We start from the raw sequence: 19,510 nt of genomic DNA, 5'->3' as shown, positions 1-19,510 counted from the left end.
ACCATGCATGGAGGGTTTCACCCCAAGTCCAGCACCCTGAGGCTGTACGCTAAGCGGAAGGAAGGAGGCCGGAGACTGGTGAGTGTTAGCACCACAGTCCAGGATGAGACAAGGAACATCCACGAATACATCACAAAGATGGCCCCAACTGACAGCGTGCTCAGTGAATACCTCAGGCAGCAGAAACCCAAGAAAGTGGAGGAAGGCGAGGAACCATCATGGAAGGACAGGCCCCTGCACGGTATGTACCACCGACAGATAGAGGGGGTGGCTGATATCCAGAAATCCTACCAGTGGCTGGACAAAGCTGGACTGAAAGACAGCACGGAAGCACTAATCATGGCAGCACAGGAACAAGCACTAAGCACAAGATCCATTGAGGCTGGGGTCTATCACACCAGGCAAGACCCCAGGTGCAGGCTGTGTAAAGATGCCCCAGAGACAATCCAGCACATGACAGTAGGGTGCAAGATGCTAGCAGGTAAGGCATACATGGAACGCCATAACCAAGTGGCCGGCATAGTATCTGTGCCGAGTATAACCTGGAAGTCCCAAGGTCAAAATGGTAGATGCCCCCAAGGGTGATGGAGAATGACCGAGCTAAGATCCTGTGGGACTTCCAGATACAGACGGACAAAATGGTGGCGGCTAACCAACCGGACACAGTGGTGGTAGACAACCAGAAGAAGACGGCCGTAGTGATCGATGTAGCAGTTCCGAATGACAGCAACATCAGGAAGAAGGAACACGAGAAGCTGGAGAAATACCAAGGGCTCAGAGAAGAGCTCGAGAGGATGTGGAGGGTGAAGGTAACGGTGGTCCCCGTGGTAATCGGAGCACTAGGTGCAGTGACTCCCAAACTAGGCGAGTGGCTCCAGCAGATCCCGGGAACAACATCGGAGATCTCTGTCCAGAAGAGCGCAGTCCTAGGAACAGCAAAGATACTGCGCAGGACCCTCAAGCTCCCAGGCCTCTGGTAGAGGACCCGAGCTTGAAGGATTGACCGCCCGCAGGGGCGAGTGGGGAATTTTTTGGCTCAGGGGGTTGGGAAGCGTATCTGTAACTGGAAGGTCGCCGGTTCAATCCCCGGGCTCTCTGTCCTGGTTGTTGCGTCCTTGGGCAAGACATTTCACCTACTGCCTACTGGTGTTGGCCAGAGGGGCCGATGGTGCGATATGGCAGCCTCGCTTCTGTCAGTCTGCCCCAGGGCAGCTGTGGCTGCAACCCATTACTATTATTCATTATATATATATATACATATATATATATATATATATACATTATATATATATATATATATATAAAACACCCAGCACGCCCCTGCGGGCGGTTTATCCTTCAAGCTCGGGTCCTCTACCAGAGGCCTGGGAGCTTGAGGGTCCTGCGCAGTATCTTAGCTGTTCCCAGGACTGCGCTCTTCTGGACAGAGATCTCCGATGTTGTTCCCGGGATCTGCTGGAGCCACTCGCCTAGCTTGGGAGTCACCGCACCTAGTGCTCCGATTACCACGGGGACCACCGTTACCTTCACCCTCCACATCCTCTCGAGCTCTTCTCTGAGCCCTTGGTATTTCTCCAGCTTCTCGTGTTCCTTCTTCCTGATATTGCTGTCATTCGGAACCGCTACATCGATCACTACGGCCGTCTTCTTCTGTTTGTCTACCACCACTATGTCCGGTTGGTTAGCCACCACCATTTTGTCCGTCTGTATCTGGAAGTCCCACAGGATCTTAGCTCGGTCATTCTCCACCACCCTTGGGGGCATCTCCCATTTTGACCTCGGGACTTCCAGGTTGTACTCAGCACAGATGTTCCTGTACACTATGCCGGCCACTTGGTTATGGCGTTCCATGTATGCCTTGCCTGCTAGCATCTTGCACCCTGCTGTTATGTGCTGGATTGTCTCTGGGGCATCTTTACACAGCCTGCACCTGGGGTCTTGCCTGGTGTGATAGACCCCAGCCTCTATGGATCTTGTGCTCAGAGCTTGTTCTTGTGCTGCCATGATTAGTGCCTCTGTGCTGTCTTTCAGTCCAGCTTTGTCCAGCCACTGGTAGGATTTCTGGATATCAGCCACCTCCTCTATCTGCCGGTGGTACATACCGTGCAGGGGCCTGTCTTTCCATGATGGTTCCTCGTCTCCATCCTCTTTCTTGGGTTTCTGCTGCCTGAGGTATTCACTGAGCACTCGGTCAGTTGGGGCCATCTTCCCAATGTATTCTTGGATGTTCCTTGTCTCATCCTGGACTGTGGTGCTGACACTCACCAGTCCCCGGCCCCCTTCCTTCCGCTTAGCGTACAGCCTCAGGGTGCTGGACTTGGGGTGAAACCCTCCATGCATGGTATATATACCATGCATATATATATATATATATATATATATATATATATATATATATATATATATATATCAACAATCTGGTACATTCTGGTCAGCTTAGCAACATTAAAACGCCTGAAGGAGCTCAGAAGATGAAAAAGGATGATCACAGAATTCTTTCCTTGGTTAAGAAAAATAACTTCATAACATCTAACCATGTCAAGAACACGTTTGAGGAGGTAGGTGTGTGACTGTCAGTTTACAGTGAAGAGATGTCTTTAAGAATAATAGATGGATTATATGCATGGCTCTGTTCAGATAATGATAAGAAACTGCAAAAGCAACCCCCAAATTTCTCAGAACAAAGGAAAGGAATAATCAATGGCCACGTCAGTCAGACTGTTGAGCTGCCGATTTCAATCCAACAGAGCAACTTTTCAATACAAACCTGAAGGCAAAGAAACACATGCACAAGCAGCTGTAAGTTCTAAACCAATAAAGCAAAATGTTGTAAAGCCCCTCATATTAAAGATGAAAGCCTTTCACAACATCAATGTTTGGTCAAACTTACAACAACAGCAAGTCTTTATCCAAAACCTTTTGGGTCTAACTGTAAAAGTACTTACATGTGCTGGGGCATTTTGATTCATGCATGATTATTAGCAGGGTTCACCTGATGTCACTGGAAATATTGAATAGTTGAAAGTCTAGATGCCAACAGGATCTTGAGATAAGAATATTGGATCAAACAACATTTCTGAATGTCGGGCAGATAGCTTCATTGCACAAAACTTAGTGTACTTTTTATCTTCTGAGATGGTTATAAATGAGCAAAGTGCGAGAAAATACTGGATTGTGCAAACATCAATTTGTTGTACCATAAAAATGACTGACTTGGGCTTTGTGGATGTGCCCTTTCATTGTGGACGTGATTCTTTTTCGTTCTTTAGATTAATGAGTAACTCCTTTGATGTCATATGAATAAGTTCTCTATCTTGCCCACTTATATATTTCACCATCAATCACTTCAATTTGTCCTTTGCACACAGAAACAGGCCTATAAATTCCCATCCTTGCTGTGAGCTTAAGCGCTGGATTCTCAGAGTCTCTCCAGGGTAAGTACAGACACATCAGAAGTTATAGATTTAATACAGAATAAGATGGCATAATGTAAAAATGCAGTTTTAAAACATCTCCTTTGTCTTTTTCACGCAGTTTGAGTCGTGGATGTGATCAATAATGGGAACGCCTTCTGGACTGTTCTTACTCATACTTGTGCATATTTTCACAGGAACTTCTTCAGGTAAATCATCTCTAGTTAGACATAAATTCATTTTCTAAATGGACTGATGTAATTATTATAATGGTACTTTTTCCTTTGTCAATTATTGTGCCTCTAATTAAGACACTAATTAAATAATTGCTCCAGACAAACTATAATGAATTTGCTAATTTTACATTTTCACATTTCTCCTTTAGAAATTTTTTAGGTAAGGTATGTTATTTAAATATCAGTTTGAAAGTAGACAAATATTTACCTCATATTCAGTAAGAGTATTCAACAGTGACGTGAAATGCCTCCAAAGAGTTATTTTGATGAATTATCTAAATTACAACAAATTACTCAAATCTTTCTTCTTTTTAAATTCAGCTATTTTACACTGTGGTGAGATTTCAAAAGATGTTTCAAAATGATTATGAATCAAAAAGTCTTACTTGTATTTAAGTGCTGTGACAGATGAAATGCTGTGACTATTTTGTCTGCAGGGACTCCTGTGACCAGCTGTGATTCATGTCATGGCAAAGCCACCTGCTTGGAGTCACAGGAAAGAGGTGACACCTTCACCGGCCACGCCCTCTCATGTATCTGTAAAGATGGCTTTGTAGGTGATGGCCTCACCTGCTATGACCCAAAACTCTGCAGTGACTCTTCTTGCTGTGACCGAGGTTACCACTGGTCCTCAGAGAAGGGCTGTGTGGACACTGATGAGTGTTCCCTCCCAAACTCACCATGCACACCACCTCAGATTTGCCACAACACGCCAGGCTCATACGAATGTCCGGAGCCTTCCTCCAAGAACAGACCAGCTGCCTCTTCCCAATCTGTCCGGTTCTACTGTGGGAACACAGTTTGTCCTTCAGGCACGGACTGCATCAATTCCCAATGTGTGGACCCTTGTCAGAACTATGCAACATTGAATGATGACTGGCGTTCAACAAATAACACAAATACTGAGGTCCTACACTGTGATCAATATATAAACTGGCAAGGCTGGTATCGCCTGTTTTTGAATCAAACCAGTGCTCGTATTCCAGAGAGGTGTGTCGAATCAAACAGGTGTGGAACTCATGCGCCTTTGTGGATAACACAACCTCATCCCACATGGTCAGGTGAAATTGTGAATCGCACTGTGTGCAATGTTTGGAGTGGCAGCTGCTGCCATTTTCAGTCACACACCATCCATGTTAAACTTTGCCATGCAAACTACTATGTCTACAAACTTGTGAAGCCATATACATGCAACCTTGCATACTGTGCAGGTAAACCTATGCTTTAAATATGATTAACCTGTTGATGATTCAGTTGGTTCAATGGTTTCTGAGTGCATGATTATTATTATTATTTTAAACAGAAGTGAACACAATTACACCTGTTTTACCTACCACAACACCAAGGCCACAGAACTTCACCACCACACATGTGACCGCTAACATCTCTACCACAACACCAGTGGGCAACAGCACAGCAGTTGAGGGGGAGGTCCGCCTGGTTAATGGAAACAGCTCCTGCTCTGGCAGGGTGGAGATCTTCCACAGTGGACAGTGGGGGACGGTGTGTGACGATGCCTGGGGCCTGGTGGATGCTCAGGTGGTGTGTAGACAGCTGGGCTGTGGCAGGGTCTTCTCAGCACCAACAAACGCGCGATTTGGACAGGGCAACGGACCCATCTGGTTGGATGAAGTCACATGCACAGGCAATGAATCAAAGCTCTCTGAGTGTCAACACAGAGGGTTTGGAGCTCATGACTGTGGTCACTATGAGGATGTTGGTGTCGTCTGTGAAGGTAAATATGAACATGTGGGGTTAAAGAGAGTGAAATCCAACTTTGTTCGTGTGTGCATTTGGGATAACACTGAACTAAGATGATTTATAGTTACATACTACTACAGGTTTTTATCCACACAACAATTTTTTCTTTTAGTCTTGAATTATGAGAAATTTTTCAATAAAGATAAACTTACTATGAAGATATTTCCATGAATCCAGAACCTGCCCCCAAGAACTATCAAATTACCAACAAATTAAAAATAAGTTTAAAATAACGTGTTGTCAGCTGAAGTAAAATAAATGGTAGAAAGATGATTATGTTATATTATTATATATTATATATATTATTATATTGTTATATTATTCTAATAAATCTACATTTCCTCTGAAGTACTCCCATAGACAGTGTTCCTTCTTTTGGTTTTCTATTAGCTGCTTCGTCAGTGAGGCTGGTCAATGGTGAGAACCGCTGCTCTGGCAGAGTGGAGGTCTTCAATGATGGACAGTGGGGCACAGTGTGTGATGATTCTTGGGACCTGAATGATGCCAAAGTGGTGTGCAGACAGCTGGGCTGTGGAAGCGCTCGTTCAGCACTACAAAATGCAGCTTTTGGACAGGGCAGCGGACCCATCTGGTTGGACGATGTATACTGTTTTGGAAATGAACCATCAATAACTGACTGCAGACACAACGGGCTTGGAGTCCACAACTGTGGTCATAACGAAGATGCCAGCATCATCTGTGAAGGTAAATTTTATGCATTTTTCAGGTACCCTCCATTTCTTACTGCTGACACCTAACTGATGAGAAAACTATTCTCATTTGTTGCTTTAATTTACCATTTAAATATAACCTTGTTGTGCAGCACATGGAGTCAAATGCAAAGTAAACAAGGAGTTTGTGAGAAAACAATAATTTTGAGATGTACTAATGAGAGCTTATCCTCATTAATTTAGATGGAAGTGCAAACTGAGTTTGTCCTTTTAGTTCAAAGACACTTTTCTTTCAGTCCAACCAGGAATCAACAGCACTGTTTTTCCAACAACACCAAGGCCACAGAACTTCACCACCACACATGTGACCGCTAACATCTCTACCACAACACCAGTGGGCAACAGCACAGCAGTTGAGGGGGAGGTCCGCCTGGTTAATGGAAACAGCTCCTGCTCTGGCAGGGTGGAGATCTTCCACAGTGGACAGTGGGGGACGGTGTGTGACGATGCCTGGGGCCTGGTGGATGCTCAGGTGGTGTGTAGACAGCTGGGCTGTGGCAGGGTCTTCTCAGCACCAACAAACGCGCGATTTGGACAGGGCAACGGACCCATCTGGTTGGATGAAGTCACATGCACAGGCAACGAATCAAAGCTCTCTGAGTGTCAACACAGAGGGTTTGGATCTCATAACTGTGCCCACTCTGAGGATGCTGGTGTCGTCTGTGAAGGTAAATATGAACATGTGGGGTTAAAGAGAGTGAAATCCAACTTTGTTCGTGTGTGCATTTGGGATAACACTGAACTAAGATGATTTATAGTTACATACTACTACAGGTTTTTATCCACACAACAATTTTTTCTTTTAGTCTTGAATTATGAGAAATTTTTCAATAAAGATAAACTTACTATGAAGATATTTCCATGAATCCAGAACCTGCCCCCAAGAACTATCAAATTACCAACAAATTAAAAATAAGTTTAAAATAACGTGTTGTCAGCTGAAGTTAAATAAATAGTAGAAAGATGATTATGTTATATTATTATATATTATATATATTATTATATTGTTATATTATTCTAATAAATCTACATTTCCTCTGAAGTACTCCCATAGACAGTGTTCCTTCTTTTGGTTTTCTATTAGCTGCTTCGTCAGTGAGGCTGGTCAATGGTGAGAACCGCTGCTCTGGCAGAGTGGAGGTCTTCAATGATGGACAGTGGGGCACAGTGTGTGATGATTCTTGGGACCTGAATGATGCCAAAGTGGTGTGCAGACAGCTGGGCTGTGGAAGCGCTCGTTCAGCACTACAAAATGCAGCTTTTGGACAGGGCAGCGGACCCATCTGGTTGGACGATGTATACTGTTTTGGAAATGAACCATCAATAACTGACTGCAGACACAACGGGCTTGGAGTCCACAACTGTGGTCATAACGAAGATGCCAGCATCATCTGTGAAGGTAAATTTTATGCATTTTTCAGGTACCCTCCATTTCTTACTGCTGACATCTAACTGATGAGAAAACTATTCTCATTTGTTGCTTTAATTTACCATTTAAATATAACCTTGTTGTGCAGCACATGGAGTCAAATGCAAAGTAAACAAGGAGTTTGTGAGAAAACAATAATTTTGAGATGTACTAATGAGAGCTTTTCCTCATTAATGTAGAAGGAAGTGCAAACTGAGTTTGTCCTTTTAGTTCAAAGACACTTTTCTTTCAGTCCAACCAGGAATCAACAGCACTGTTTTTCCAACAACACCAAGGCCACAGAACTTCACCACCACACATGTGACCGCTAACATCTCTACCACAACACCAGTGGGCAACAGCACAGCAGTTGAGGGGGAGGTCCGCCTGGTTAATGGAAACAGCTCCTGCTCTGGCAGGGTGGAGATCTTCCACAGTGGACAGTGGGGGACGGTGTGTGACGATGCCTGGGGCCTGGTGGATGCTCAGGTGGTGTGTAGACAGCTGGGCTGTGGCAGGGTCTTCTCAGCACCAACAAACGCGCGATTTGGACAGGGCAACGGACCCATCTGGTTGGATGAAGTCACATGCACAGGCAACGAATCAAAGCTCTCTGAGTGTCAACACAGAGGGTTTGGATCTCATGACTGTGGTCACTCTGAGGATGCTGGTGTCGTCTGTGAAGGTAAATATGAACATGTGGGGTTAAAGAGAGTGAAATCCAACTTTGTTCGTGTGTGCATTTGGGATAACACTGAACTAAGATGATTTATAGTTACATACTACTACAGGTTTTTATCCACACAACAATTTTTTCTTTTAGTCTTGAATTATGAGAAATTTTTCAATAAAGATAAACTTACTATGAAGATATTTCCATGAATCCAGAACCTGCCCCCAAGAACTATCAAATTACCAACAAATTAAAAATAAGTTTAAAATAACGTGTTGTCAGCTGAAGTTAAATAAATAGTAGAAAGATGATTATGTTATATTATTATATATTATATATATTATTATATTGTTATATTATTCTAATAAATCTACATTTCCTCTGAAGTACTCCCATAGACAGTGTTCCTTCTTTTGGTTTTCTATTAGCTGCTTCGTCAGTGAGGCTGGTCAATGGTGAGAACCGCTGCTCTGGCAGAGTGGAGGTCTTCAATGATGGACAGTGGGGCACAGTGTGTCATGATTCTTGGGACCTGAATGATGCCAAAGTGGTGTGCAGACAGCTGGGCTGTGGAAGCGCTCGTTCAGCACTACAAAATGCAGTTTTTGGACAGGGCAGCGGACCCATCTGGTTGGACGATGTATACTGTTTTGGAAATGAACCATCAATAACTGACTGCAGACACAACGGGCTTGGAGTCCACAACTGTGGTCATAACGAAGATGCCAGCATCATCTGTGAAGGTAAATTTTATGCATTTTTCAGGTACCCTCCATTTCTTACTGCTGACATCTAACTGATGAGAAAACTATTCTCATTTGTTGCTTTAATTTACCATTTAAATATAACCTTGTTGTGCAGCACATGGAGTCAAATGCAAAGTAAATAAGGATTTGGTGAGAAAACAATTATGTTGAGATGTTCTAATGAGAGCTTATCCTCATTAATGTAGAAGGAAGTGCAAACTGAGTTTGTCCTTTTAGTTCAAAGACACTTTTCTTTCAGTCCAACCAGGAATCAACAGCACTGTTTTTCCAACAACACCAAGGCCACAGAACTTCACCACCACACATGTGACCGCTAACATCTCTACCACAACACCAGTGGGCAACAGCACAGCAGTTGAGGGGGAGGTCCGCCTGGTTAATGGAAACAGCTCCTGCTCTGGCAGGGTGGAGATCTTCCACAGTGGACAGTGGGGGACGGTGTGTGACGATGCCTGGGGCCTGGTGGATGCTCAGGTGGTGTGTAGACAGCTGGGCTGTGGCAGGGTCTTCTCAGCACCAACAAACGCGCGATTTGGACAGGGCAACGGACCCATCTGGTTGGATGAAGTCACATGCACAGGCAACGAATCAAAGCTCTCTGAGTGTCAACACAGAGGGTTTGGATCTCATAACTGTGCCCACTCTGAGGATGCTGGTGTCGTCTGTGAAGGTAAATATGAACATGTGGGGTTAAAGAGAGTGAAATCCAACTTTGTTCGTGTGTGCATTTGGGATAACACTGAACTAAGATGATTTATAGTTACATACTACTACAGGTTTTTATCCACACAACAATTTTTTCTTTTAGTCTTGAATTATGAGAAATTTTTCAATAAAGATAAACTTACTATGAAGATATTTCCATGAATCCAGACACTGCCCCCAAGAACTATCAAATTACCAACAAATTAAAAATAAGTTTAAAATAACGTGTTGTCAGCTGAAGTTAAATAAATAGTAGAAAGATGATTATGTTATATTATTATATATTATATATATTATTATATTGTTATATTATTCTAATAAATCTACATTTCCTCTGAAGTACTCCCATAGACAGTGTTCCTTCTTTTGGTTTTCTATTAGCTGCTTCGTCAGTGAGGCTGGTCAATGGTGAGAACCGCTGCTCTGGCAGAGTGGAGGTCTTCAATGATGGACAGTGGGGCACAGTGTGTGATGATTCTTGGGACCTGAATGATGCCAAAGTGGTGTGCAGACAGCTGGGCTGTGGAAGCGCTCGTTCAGCACTACAAAATGCAGCTTTTGGACAGGGCAGCGGACCCATCTGGTTGGACGATGTATACTGTTTTGGAAATGAACCATCAATAACTGACTGCAGACACAACGGGCTTGGAGTCCACAACTGTGGTCATAACGAAGATGCCAGCATCATCTGTGAAGGTAAATTTTATGCATTTTTCAGGTACCCTCCATTTCTTACTGCTGACATCTAACTGATGAGAAAACTATTCTCATTTGTTGCTTTAATTTACCATTTAAATATAACCTTGTTGTGCAGCACATGGAGTCAAATGCAAAGTAAACAAGGAGTTTGTGAGAAAACAATAATTTTGAGATGTACTAATGAGAGCTTTTCCTCATTAATGTAGAAGGAAGTGCAAACTGAGTTTGTCCTTTTAGTTCAAAGACACTTTTCTTTCAGTCCAACCAGGAATCAACAGCACTGTTTTTCCAACAACACCAAGGCCACAGAACTTCACCACCACACATGTGACCGCTAACATCTCTACCACAACACCAGTGGGCAACAGCACAGCAGTTGAGGGGGAGGTCCGCCTGGTTAATGGAAACAGCTCCTGCTCTGGCAGGGTGGAGATCTTCCACAGTGGACAGTGGGGGACGGTGTGTGACGATGCCTGGGGCCTGGTGGATGCTCAGGTGGTGTGTAGACAGCTGGGCTGTGGCAGGGTCTTCTCAGCACCAACAAACGCGCGATTTGGACAGGGCAACGGACCCATCTGGTTGGATGAAGTCACATGCACAGGCAACGAATCAAAGCTCTCTGAGTGTCAACACAGAGGGTTTGGATCTCATGACTGTGGTCACTCTGAGGATGCTGGTGTCGTCTGTGAAGGTAAATATGAACATGTGGGGTTAAAGAGAGTGAAATCCAACTTTGTTCGTGTGTGCATTTGGGATAACACTGAACTAAGATGATTTATAGTTACATACTACTACAGGTTTTTATCCACACAACAATTTTTTCTTTTAGTCTTGAATTATGAGAAATTTTTCAATAAAGATAAACTTACTATGAAGATATTTCCATGAATCCAGAACCTGCCCCCAAGAACTATCAAATTACCAACAAATTAAAAATAAGTTTAAAATAACGTGTTGTCAGCTGAAGTTAAATAAATAGTAGAAAGATGATTATGTTATATTATTATATATTATATATATTATTATATTGTTATATTATTCTAATAAATCTACATTTCCTCTGAAGTACTCCCATAGACAGTGTTCCTTCTTTTGGTTTTCTATTAGCTGCTTCAACAGTGAGGCTGGTCAATGGTCAGAACCGCTGCTCTGGCAGAGTGGAGATCTTCAATGATGGACAGTGGGGCACAGTGTGTGATGATTCTTGGGACCTGAATGATGCTAATGTGGTGTGCAGACAGCTGGGCTGTGGAAGCGCTCGTTCAGCGCTACAAAGTGCAGTTTTTGGACAGGGCAGCGGACCCATCTGGTTGGACGATGTAGCATGTTTTGGAAATGAATCATCAATAACTGACTGCAGACACAACGGGCTTGGAGTCCACGACTGTCGTCATAATGAAGATGCCAGCATCATCTGTGAAGGTAAATTTTATGCATTTTTCAGGTACCCTCCATGTCTTACTGCTGACATCTAACTGATGAGAAAAACTATTCTCATTTGTTGTTTCTAAATCACCATTTAAATATAAAGTTGTTGTGCAGCACATGGAGTCAAATGCAAAGTAAATAAGGATTTGGTGAGAAAACAATTATGTTGAGATGTTCTAATGAGAGCTTATCCTCATTAATGTAGAAGGAAGTGCAAACTGAGTTTGTCCTTTGAGTTCAAAGACACTTTTCTTTCAGTCCAACCAGGAATCAACAGCACTGTTTTTCCAACAACACCAAGGCCACAGAACTTCACCACCACACATGTGACCGCTAACATCACTACCACAACACCAGTGGGCAACAGCACAGCAGTTGAGGGGGAGGTCCGCCTGGTTAATGGAAACAGCTCCTGCTCTGGGAGGGTGGAGATCTTTCACAGTGGACAGTGGGGGACGGTGTGTGACGACGCCTGGGGCCTGGTGGATGCTCAGGTGGTGTGTAGACAGCTGGGCTGTGGTACGGTCCTATCAGCACCAACAAATGCACAATTTGGACAGGGCAACGGACCCATCTGGTTGGATGATGTCACATGCACGGGCAATGAATCAAAGCTCTCTGAGTGTCAACACAGAGGGTTTGGATCTCATAACTGTGCCCACTCTGAGGATGCTGGTGTCGTCTGTGAAGGTAAATATGAACATGTGGAGCTATGAAGAGTGGAATCAAACTTTGTAACTGTCTGGCTTTGAGACAGAGCAGAAGCCCATGCCAAGAAGCTCCTGTTGCGCAGTTTTTGAACAGCTGTTAATGCCAGAGGAGGTATGGAGCACTGCAGTTATTGAGTCAGCTGAGTGTTGGACATTTTAACATACTATGTGCCTCAGCACACAGAGACACTGCTCAGTAACTTTACATAGGATGATTCTTTGTGACTGAGCTGCTGTGGTTCCTAAGAGTTTCCACTTTGCAATAATATCACTTACAGGTGATCCTGGAATATCTAAGAAGCAAGAGGTTTCATGTACTGACATGTTGTAGTGGTGTCATCTTTTACAGCACCACCAGAGGTAGCAAAAGTACAGAAATTCTGTACTTAAGTAGAAGTACAGATACTACTATTGAAAAATATTCCAGTAAAATTTGACAGTGTTCCTTCTTTTGGTTTTCTATTAGCTCTTTCGTCAGTGAGGCTGGTCAACGGTCAGAACCGCTGCTCTGGCAGAGTGGAGGTCTTCAATGATGGAGAGTGGGGCACAGTGTGTGATGATTCTTGGGACCTGAATGATGCTAAAGTGGTGTGCAGACAGCTGGGCTGTGGAAGCGCTCGTTCAGCGCTACAAAGTGCAGCTTTTGGACAGGGCAGCGGACCCATCTGGTTGGACGATGTATACTGTTTTGGAAATGAATCATCAATAACTGACTGCAGACACAACGGGCTTGGAGTCCACAACTGTGGTCACCATGAAGATGCCAGCGTCGTATGTGAATGTAAGTTAAAGTTCTCACATACTGAAAAATTGAAATAATGAAATCTTTTATCTTATCTTATATTATGACATTGAAGTACTCATGCTGGCCTCATTTGGTATTTCCTATTTCATCTGCTTTCATTTTTTATTAGTGACCTCATGTCTTTTTCTTTAGTCCAGCAGCCTCCACTCCAGACTTCACAGTTAATTTGTGGCCGTGATAAAATCCAAGTTGGTCTGCATATGGGCAGCATGTCATCCTCCGGTTTGAACCCCTTCTCGGGCAACCTGGCTTCCAGCAACTGTTCCTGGGTCAGAGTCCGTGATGATTATGTTTGGTATGAAATGGAGGCTCGGGCAGGTGCCTGTGGAAATGTGCTGAGGGTAAAGACTTATTTCTTTTTCCTATTGTTTAACTGTCCCATTAAAAAACACTACTGCGCAATTAATTTGTGATAAGATGGCTGTAGACTGTGTTTTGGCATAAAATGGCCTTTTTGTTATTCAAGGAGAAAAAAGTGAGCAACAGCAGTCAGAGACTTCAGAAGGATTCACTGTATTAACCCCTGTGGACATGTCTCTGGTGATTAGACTTTCTCTAGGTGACATGATTTCTTAACTGACTGAAAATGTCATCATCTGTCTTTCAGACCAACAGCACACATGTCATCTACTTCAACAGTTTATTCATCTACCCTCTGACTAATTTGTCCTTCGCTCTTCCTGTGGGTCTTCCCTTCTCCTGTGCTTATCCCCTGGACACAGACGCCAGCCTGAATGTAGCTATCAGGCCAGACCTGTAAGTTCATTGAATTTAACTGCAGCATCACTTAGTATATGTAGCTCTAAAATTCAGGGCTCTCATGTGTGTAATAGTATAGTTATTACCCCACTCTTTTCAATTATTCTGTTACCAAACTGCAATAATTAAGATGAATCTTGTTTACTGTGTGTGTTTCTTTTAACCATTTATGAGAGAGTAAGCATGCATTACTGTGAGCTGTTTGTAATTTAACATGACCACTGAAAGTCATTTTCAGATCCTTCATGCATAAACTTAAGTGCTTTTAGCTGTGAGGCTACTTTCCAAACAGCGTTACAGTTTGTTTAGAAAGCTCCACATTAAGTTGTTTACTCAATCCAGTTAACAGTTTGCTGCCTAGTTGTAGTTTAAAGATATGTTTTGTAATTATTCAATGCAGAATTTAACAAACATTTACCACCAGGAGGCAGCGTTTTACCAGTGCAAATGTCTTTTTAGTCGCACAATTCCCTCAAGAGACTTTGTTGCTTTTTGCTCAAAATACATATATATCTTGGACTTTATAAAATAAAGTTTATAAAATAAAATAAACAAAGTCTTCTTTCCAGTCAGAGAAGGGAGATTTGTCAATTAACATAACAAAACATGTTTACTGGATTAAAACTCTAGTGTAAAATTTAAATCAGCTATATAATCTGTTATTTAGGCAGTGCTATTTCACTTGTTCAACTACTTGATTATATGCACTTGAAGCACTTTTTATCTGCACATGCTCACATACCAATGGATGCATGTTTAGCACCATCTCCAAAGACATTTCCAGCATATGGTCTGGAGGAGCTGGGGCTCGAACCATCAGACTTTTGAAGAAAACAAATCCAAAGCTGTCTTCTTACACAAACCAGGAAAAAGACAGAATAGCAGCAAGTAGTGTCTGAGAGATCATTGCATTATATAATTTTCTTTCCCTTTGTCAGGTTCACTGGAGGAATTTCAGGTTCGGGTCCAAAAGCTCGAGCCTCCATGTCTCTGTTCCGCAACTCCAACTACACTGAGTCTTATCCACCAGGCCAAGTCTTCCTCCCAGTGGGTTCACCTCTGTACGTGGGCGTCTCTGTGGAGGACACAGATCCAGTTTTGGCAGCTGTTCTGGAGGACTGCTACGCCACTCACTCACCAAACCCTGATGATCCCACACAATATCCTCTCATCCAGAACAAGTATGTGCATCTCTCCAACCTCACCAATGCTTTGTGAGATACAGTGAAGTGTGTGGACCCTGCTGATCTCCTCCCTCCTGTCTCACAGGTGTCCCACTGACCGCCTAAAGGTGTCAATAGTTGAGAGCGGCTCGTCCCTCCGAGCTCGTTTCTCTGCTCTGCTCTTCCTGCTCCAGGGTCAATACAGAGACATATATCTTCACTGCAGCCTCAGCCTGTGTAACCAGAGGAAGTACAACTGTGTACCAGTGAGTTCCACATTTCATTTTAGCAGTACTCCATAATCCAAAATGGTTTCTCTGGTTTAAATCCTATATCTCTTTTCTCATTCTTTTGCCCTTTGCAGTCGTGCACAAGTAGGACACATCGCTCTGTTTCCAACTCAGCTTTTATGAATCCCGTCACCATTGGACCGATCACTTGTGAGTATGAATTAAAACCTGGATTCAGAGCTCATGTCTTGACATAGTGATTTATATTAAACTAATAACTGCCATATCAACTTTTTCTTCTTCTTCTTTTTTTTTAGTGGACAAGCCAGCTGAGTGATCTGGAACATCCAATAACATTCTGTAGTGTGAAATTAACTGCCAGAACTCTGTTTTCAGAAGAGAGATGATTTAAATATAATATTCACAAATATTTTACACATATTTTTTGATATTATGTTCCATTTGGGCTTTTTTTCATTGTATAACTGCAAACTGTCCAAATAAGGTATGCATCCTATTTGTAAAAACTATACCTTGATGCTAGAATGTGAAACCAACTGGGTGATAAACTGCATCCACCAAGTATCACAGTTCACACACTCTAATCATACCCTTTACATTTCATTGCACCGTATGAAAATTGCAGAGAAGGTATTAATTCAATTCAATGCAATTTTATTTATAAAGTGCCGAATCAGAACAACTGTTTCCTCAAGGTGCTTTATGTTGTAAGGTATAGACCCTACAATAATACAAAGAAAACAGAGAAAACACCAACAAACATATGACCTCTATGGCCAAGTGCTTTGGTGACAGTGGGAAGGAAAAACACACTTTTAACAGGAAGAAACCTCCACCAGTTTCTTTCTCTCGAGTCCGAACTGGAAGTTTGTTCCACAGAAGAAGGGCATGAAAGCTGAAGGCTCTGCCTGCCATTCTACTTTTAAATACTCTAGGAACCACAATAAAACCTGTAGTCTGAGAGTGAAGTGCTTTAATGGGGTGATTCAGTACTATAAAATCATTATGATAAGATGGGGCCCAATTATTCTAGACCTTGTGTGTAAGGAAGAGGATTTTAAATCTGATTCTGGATTTAACAGGAAGCCAGTGAAGAGAAACAAATATCGGAGAAATCTGCTCGCTTTCTAGTCTGTGTCAGTACTCTTGCTGCAGTATTTTTGATCAGCTGAAGGGTTTTCAGGGAATTTTTAGGAAATCCTGATAATGAATTACAGTAGTCCAGCCTAGAAGTAATAAATGCCACCATTTCTTCTTTTTGTTTTGCGGGATAAATCAGCTCGGTGAGCTTGTAACATCCTGTAATATCAGAAAGACTTTCTATGATGTAATTAAATCCTTTTTTCAAATTCATTCTATATAATTTAATCAAACTGATGTTACATTGTAGAATTTAATATGTTATTTCATATGTTATATGCTAAGTACATTATATCCAACCTTATTATTATATTCACAAAACATTTTCTTTATTACTGGAACTAATATAATCTTTCTCAAAAAAACACTGGATTCCTCTCTGGGTTGGTTTACTGACTTTCCATATTTTGATAAACTGCCATTAAATTTGGGATGGGTATCAACAGTCAAAGAAGGAGGATTTGAATGACTTTGGTTAACAGATGACTTTTCCTCTGGCGTCACCATGAGGTTGTCATTTGTATCACATGATGAAAATCAGGTCTGTAAGCTTTTGGACAATGACTGTTTCTGTGATCTTTCCTCTGTACACTGCAACACTGAATTTTCTAGATATGAGCGAAGTGCAGATTCCAGCTTGAATTCAAGAGGTTTTTACAAAAGTACAGCATTAACAGCTTAGTCAGGCCATCATTTGACTTAAAGACATATATACCTATGAGCAAGATAATGAAGAGTTCACGAGTGGTCAAATAAAGAAGGAGTATGATCCAGAGTATACCACATCACCAGGTAATGTCATGGCCTTGGCATGTATGGTTAAGAATAGAAACAAGTTAACTTTGTGTTTACTGGTGATGTGACTCCTGGTGATGAGTACACGACTGTACTTTCTGCTCAGATTAAACAAAATCCTGCAAGAATTTCTCAAGGCAACGAAATGGGATATTCTTCAATAGACACATCAGTCACTGATCTGAACCCTAGTAGACCATAGTTTACAGTTACTGAAGGCAGAAAGACCCACAAACAAGTAACAACTGAACATGGGCTCAATAAAAGCCTGTTAAAGCATCTCAGAGGAGGAACCACAGCATTTGGTGATGTTCACACGTCCCAGTTGCTGTCTTGGTAGCCGGGGATCGGTCTGCCAGGGCCTCCGCTCCTGGCTGCTGCCCGACACACGATGCACCCGACCCCTGCGATACCTCCTGCGGGTGGTGGGCCTGCAGGACGATGGGCCTATGTCCTTTTTTCGGGCTGTGCCCGGCTGGGCTCAATGGACTAAGGCCTGGCCACCATACGCTCGCCCTCGGGCACCCTCCCTGAGCCTGGCTCCAGGGAAGGGCCCTGGTAACCCTATCCCAGGCAGGGTGAACTGTTCTCTTCTCATAATGGTCTTCTGAACCGCTCTTTGTCTGGTCCCTCACCCAGGACCAATTTGCCATGGGAGACCCTACCAGGGGGCAGAAGCCCTCAGACAACACAGCCCCTGGGATCCCTGGAACACACAAAACCCTCCACCACGATAAGGTAGCGAATCGCAGAGGGGGATTGGTGATGTTCATGGATTCTAAACTTCAGGCAGTTATTGAGAGCAAAGAATCCTCATCCAAGTATTCAAATGTAAAATTATGTTATTTTATCTAGTTAATTTTGAACCTCTGAAATACAGAACTATGTATAAAATGGCTTCCTAAGCAGTTAATAGTTTTGTTAAACCCTTTGAATTAAAGCTGAAGGTCAGCCCTTCAATAACATCTCGACTTTATTATTTAACCTCCTAAGACCTGAACTCTTTCACGGCATGCATTTTTAATTTTTCTTTGCCATTTGGGCTGATTGGGACCTAATGAATATAAAAACAAAGAATTACCTGATTTTTTTTTTTATAACCTAATTTTTGTTTCTGAGAAAAATGAGATCAACATATGAGGACATTCGTTTTAAATTTTGATAGAACAGTGGCAGTATAATGTCCTCGTAAGTGGATATCAGTCCCTTGTAGAGCAAAATTAGGTATTTTGGTCTAGACATCCAAAAATGTGATGTCCACATATGTGGACGCCAGGTCCTAGGAGGTTAAAAACAAAATTACAAGAATTGTACAGTTTTCCAAAAGGTTACCGACCAAACTGCACCACCTAATTAGTGCTAAATAATGGTAAATAATGCTGTTTAGACCAGGATGATATATCTGTCTTTCATGCTACTCTGTAGGCACCAAAGTAAAAATTACGCTCTCCTGTTATTACATTTGATGCCTCCAACAAAACACTGGATTTGTGTTTAGTAAGCTATTTACCCTCACATTTCATTTATTTTATTGTAAATAAAGCTATCACACTGGTGGACGTTAAGTGATGTGATGAATGCTGTGGCTGAAGGTCATGTAATGGCTAATGTTTTCAGGGGCGTGTCTCTGAGTTTACTTTTTGATTGACTGGTCTAGAGTCCAATCCAGTGCTTTTTTTTTTACTCAAATTATAATTTATATATATATAAATAAATATTATATATAATGTATATATGTATGTAACAGGTTACTGAGCTGTGCTGAGCCTCAACTCGAGATTTCAGTGTGACAAAGGTGGCCTTCCTTTGTACCTGGTAAGATCGCCATAGTAACTTAACACTGAGCACCTTTTATGTGACCTGAGTTATAATTTAAAATTGTCAAGCAGTGCATAGATTCTCCGCTGAAGGAATGCTTTTTGTGCATGTCACCGTGACATCAGCACAAACTGCATGCATTGCATTGCTGCCAGAATTTGCATGTATTCAGTTGGTGACTCCAAAAATGCATAAATGCATTTTTATGTGTCGCCTTCCTGTAAAGTCTGTTTTACACTGCTTGACCT

At 42.4% G+C, this 19,510-nt stretch overlaps 1 protein-coding gene across 1 annotated transcript; it reads left to right on the top strand.

The window, feature by feature from the left end:
* Positions 1–3,412: 3,412 nt before the first annotated feature.
* On the top strand, positions 3,413–18,310 carry LOC147328322 (scavenger receptor cysteine-rich domain-containing protein DMBT1-like). Its single transcript, XM_086297434.1, has 21 exons — positions 3,413–3,434; positions 3,535–3,622; positions 4,087–4,860; positions 4,953–5,384; positions 5,801–6,115; positions 6,378–6,809; positions 7,226–7,540; positions 7,803–8,234; positions 8,651–8,965; positions 9,228–9,659; positions 10,076–10,390; positions 10,653–11,084; positions 11,501–11,815; positions 12,080–12,511; positions 12,998–13,312; positions 13,469–13,677; positions 13,944–14,092; positions 15,034–15,276; positions 15,365–15,524; positions 15,623–15,698; positions 15,806–18,310. Exons 2-21 carry the CDS (start codon positions 3,559–3,561, stop codon positions 15,823–15,825), a joined length of 6,177 nt encoding a protein of 2,058 aa, XP_086153560.1. The 5' UTR covers positions 3,413–3,434; positions 3,535–3,558; the 3' UTR covers positions 15,826–18,310.
* Positions 18,311–19,510: the final 1,200 nt, after the last annotated feature.

Source organism: Aulonocara sp. 'chitande type north' Nkhata Bay, linkage group LG6 (assembly GCF_057382095.1).
Source record: "Aulonocara sp. 'chitande type north' Nkhata Bay isolate Kocher_YH1m ecotype deep benthic linkage group LG6, A_spYH_male_GT1.1, whole genome shotgun sequence".
NCBI lineage: Eukaryota > Metazoa > Chordata > Actinopteri > Cichliformes > Cichlidae > Aulonocara > Aulonocara sp. 'chitande type north' Nkhata Bay.
Note: the sequence above shows the minus strand (reverse complement) of the source record. Positions and strands in the feature narration are given on the sequence as shown.

Coding starts and splice junctions, on each gene's coding strand:
- LOC147328322 (XM_086297434.1), top strand. CDS start 3,559: ATGGGAACGCCTTCTGGACTGTTCTTACTCATACTTGTGCATATTTTC. Junction 5,385..5,800: donor TGTTGGTGTCGTCTGTGAAG/GTAAATATGAAC, acceptor GTTTTCTATTAG/CTGCTTCGTCAGTGAGGCTG. Junction 9,660..10,075: donor TGCTGGTGTCGTCTGTGAAG/GTAAATATGAAC, acceptor GTTTTCTATTAG/CTGCTTCGTCAGTGAGGCTG.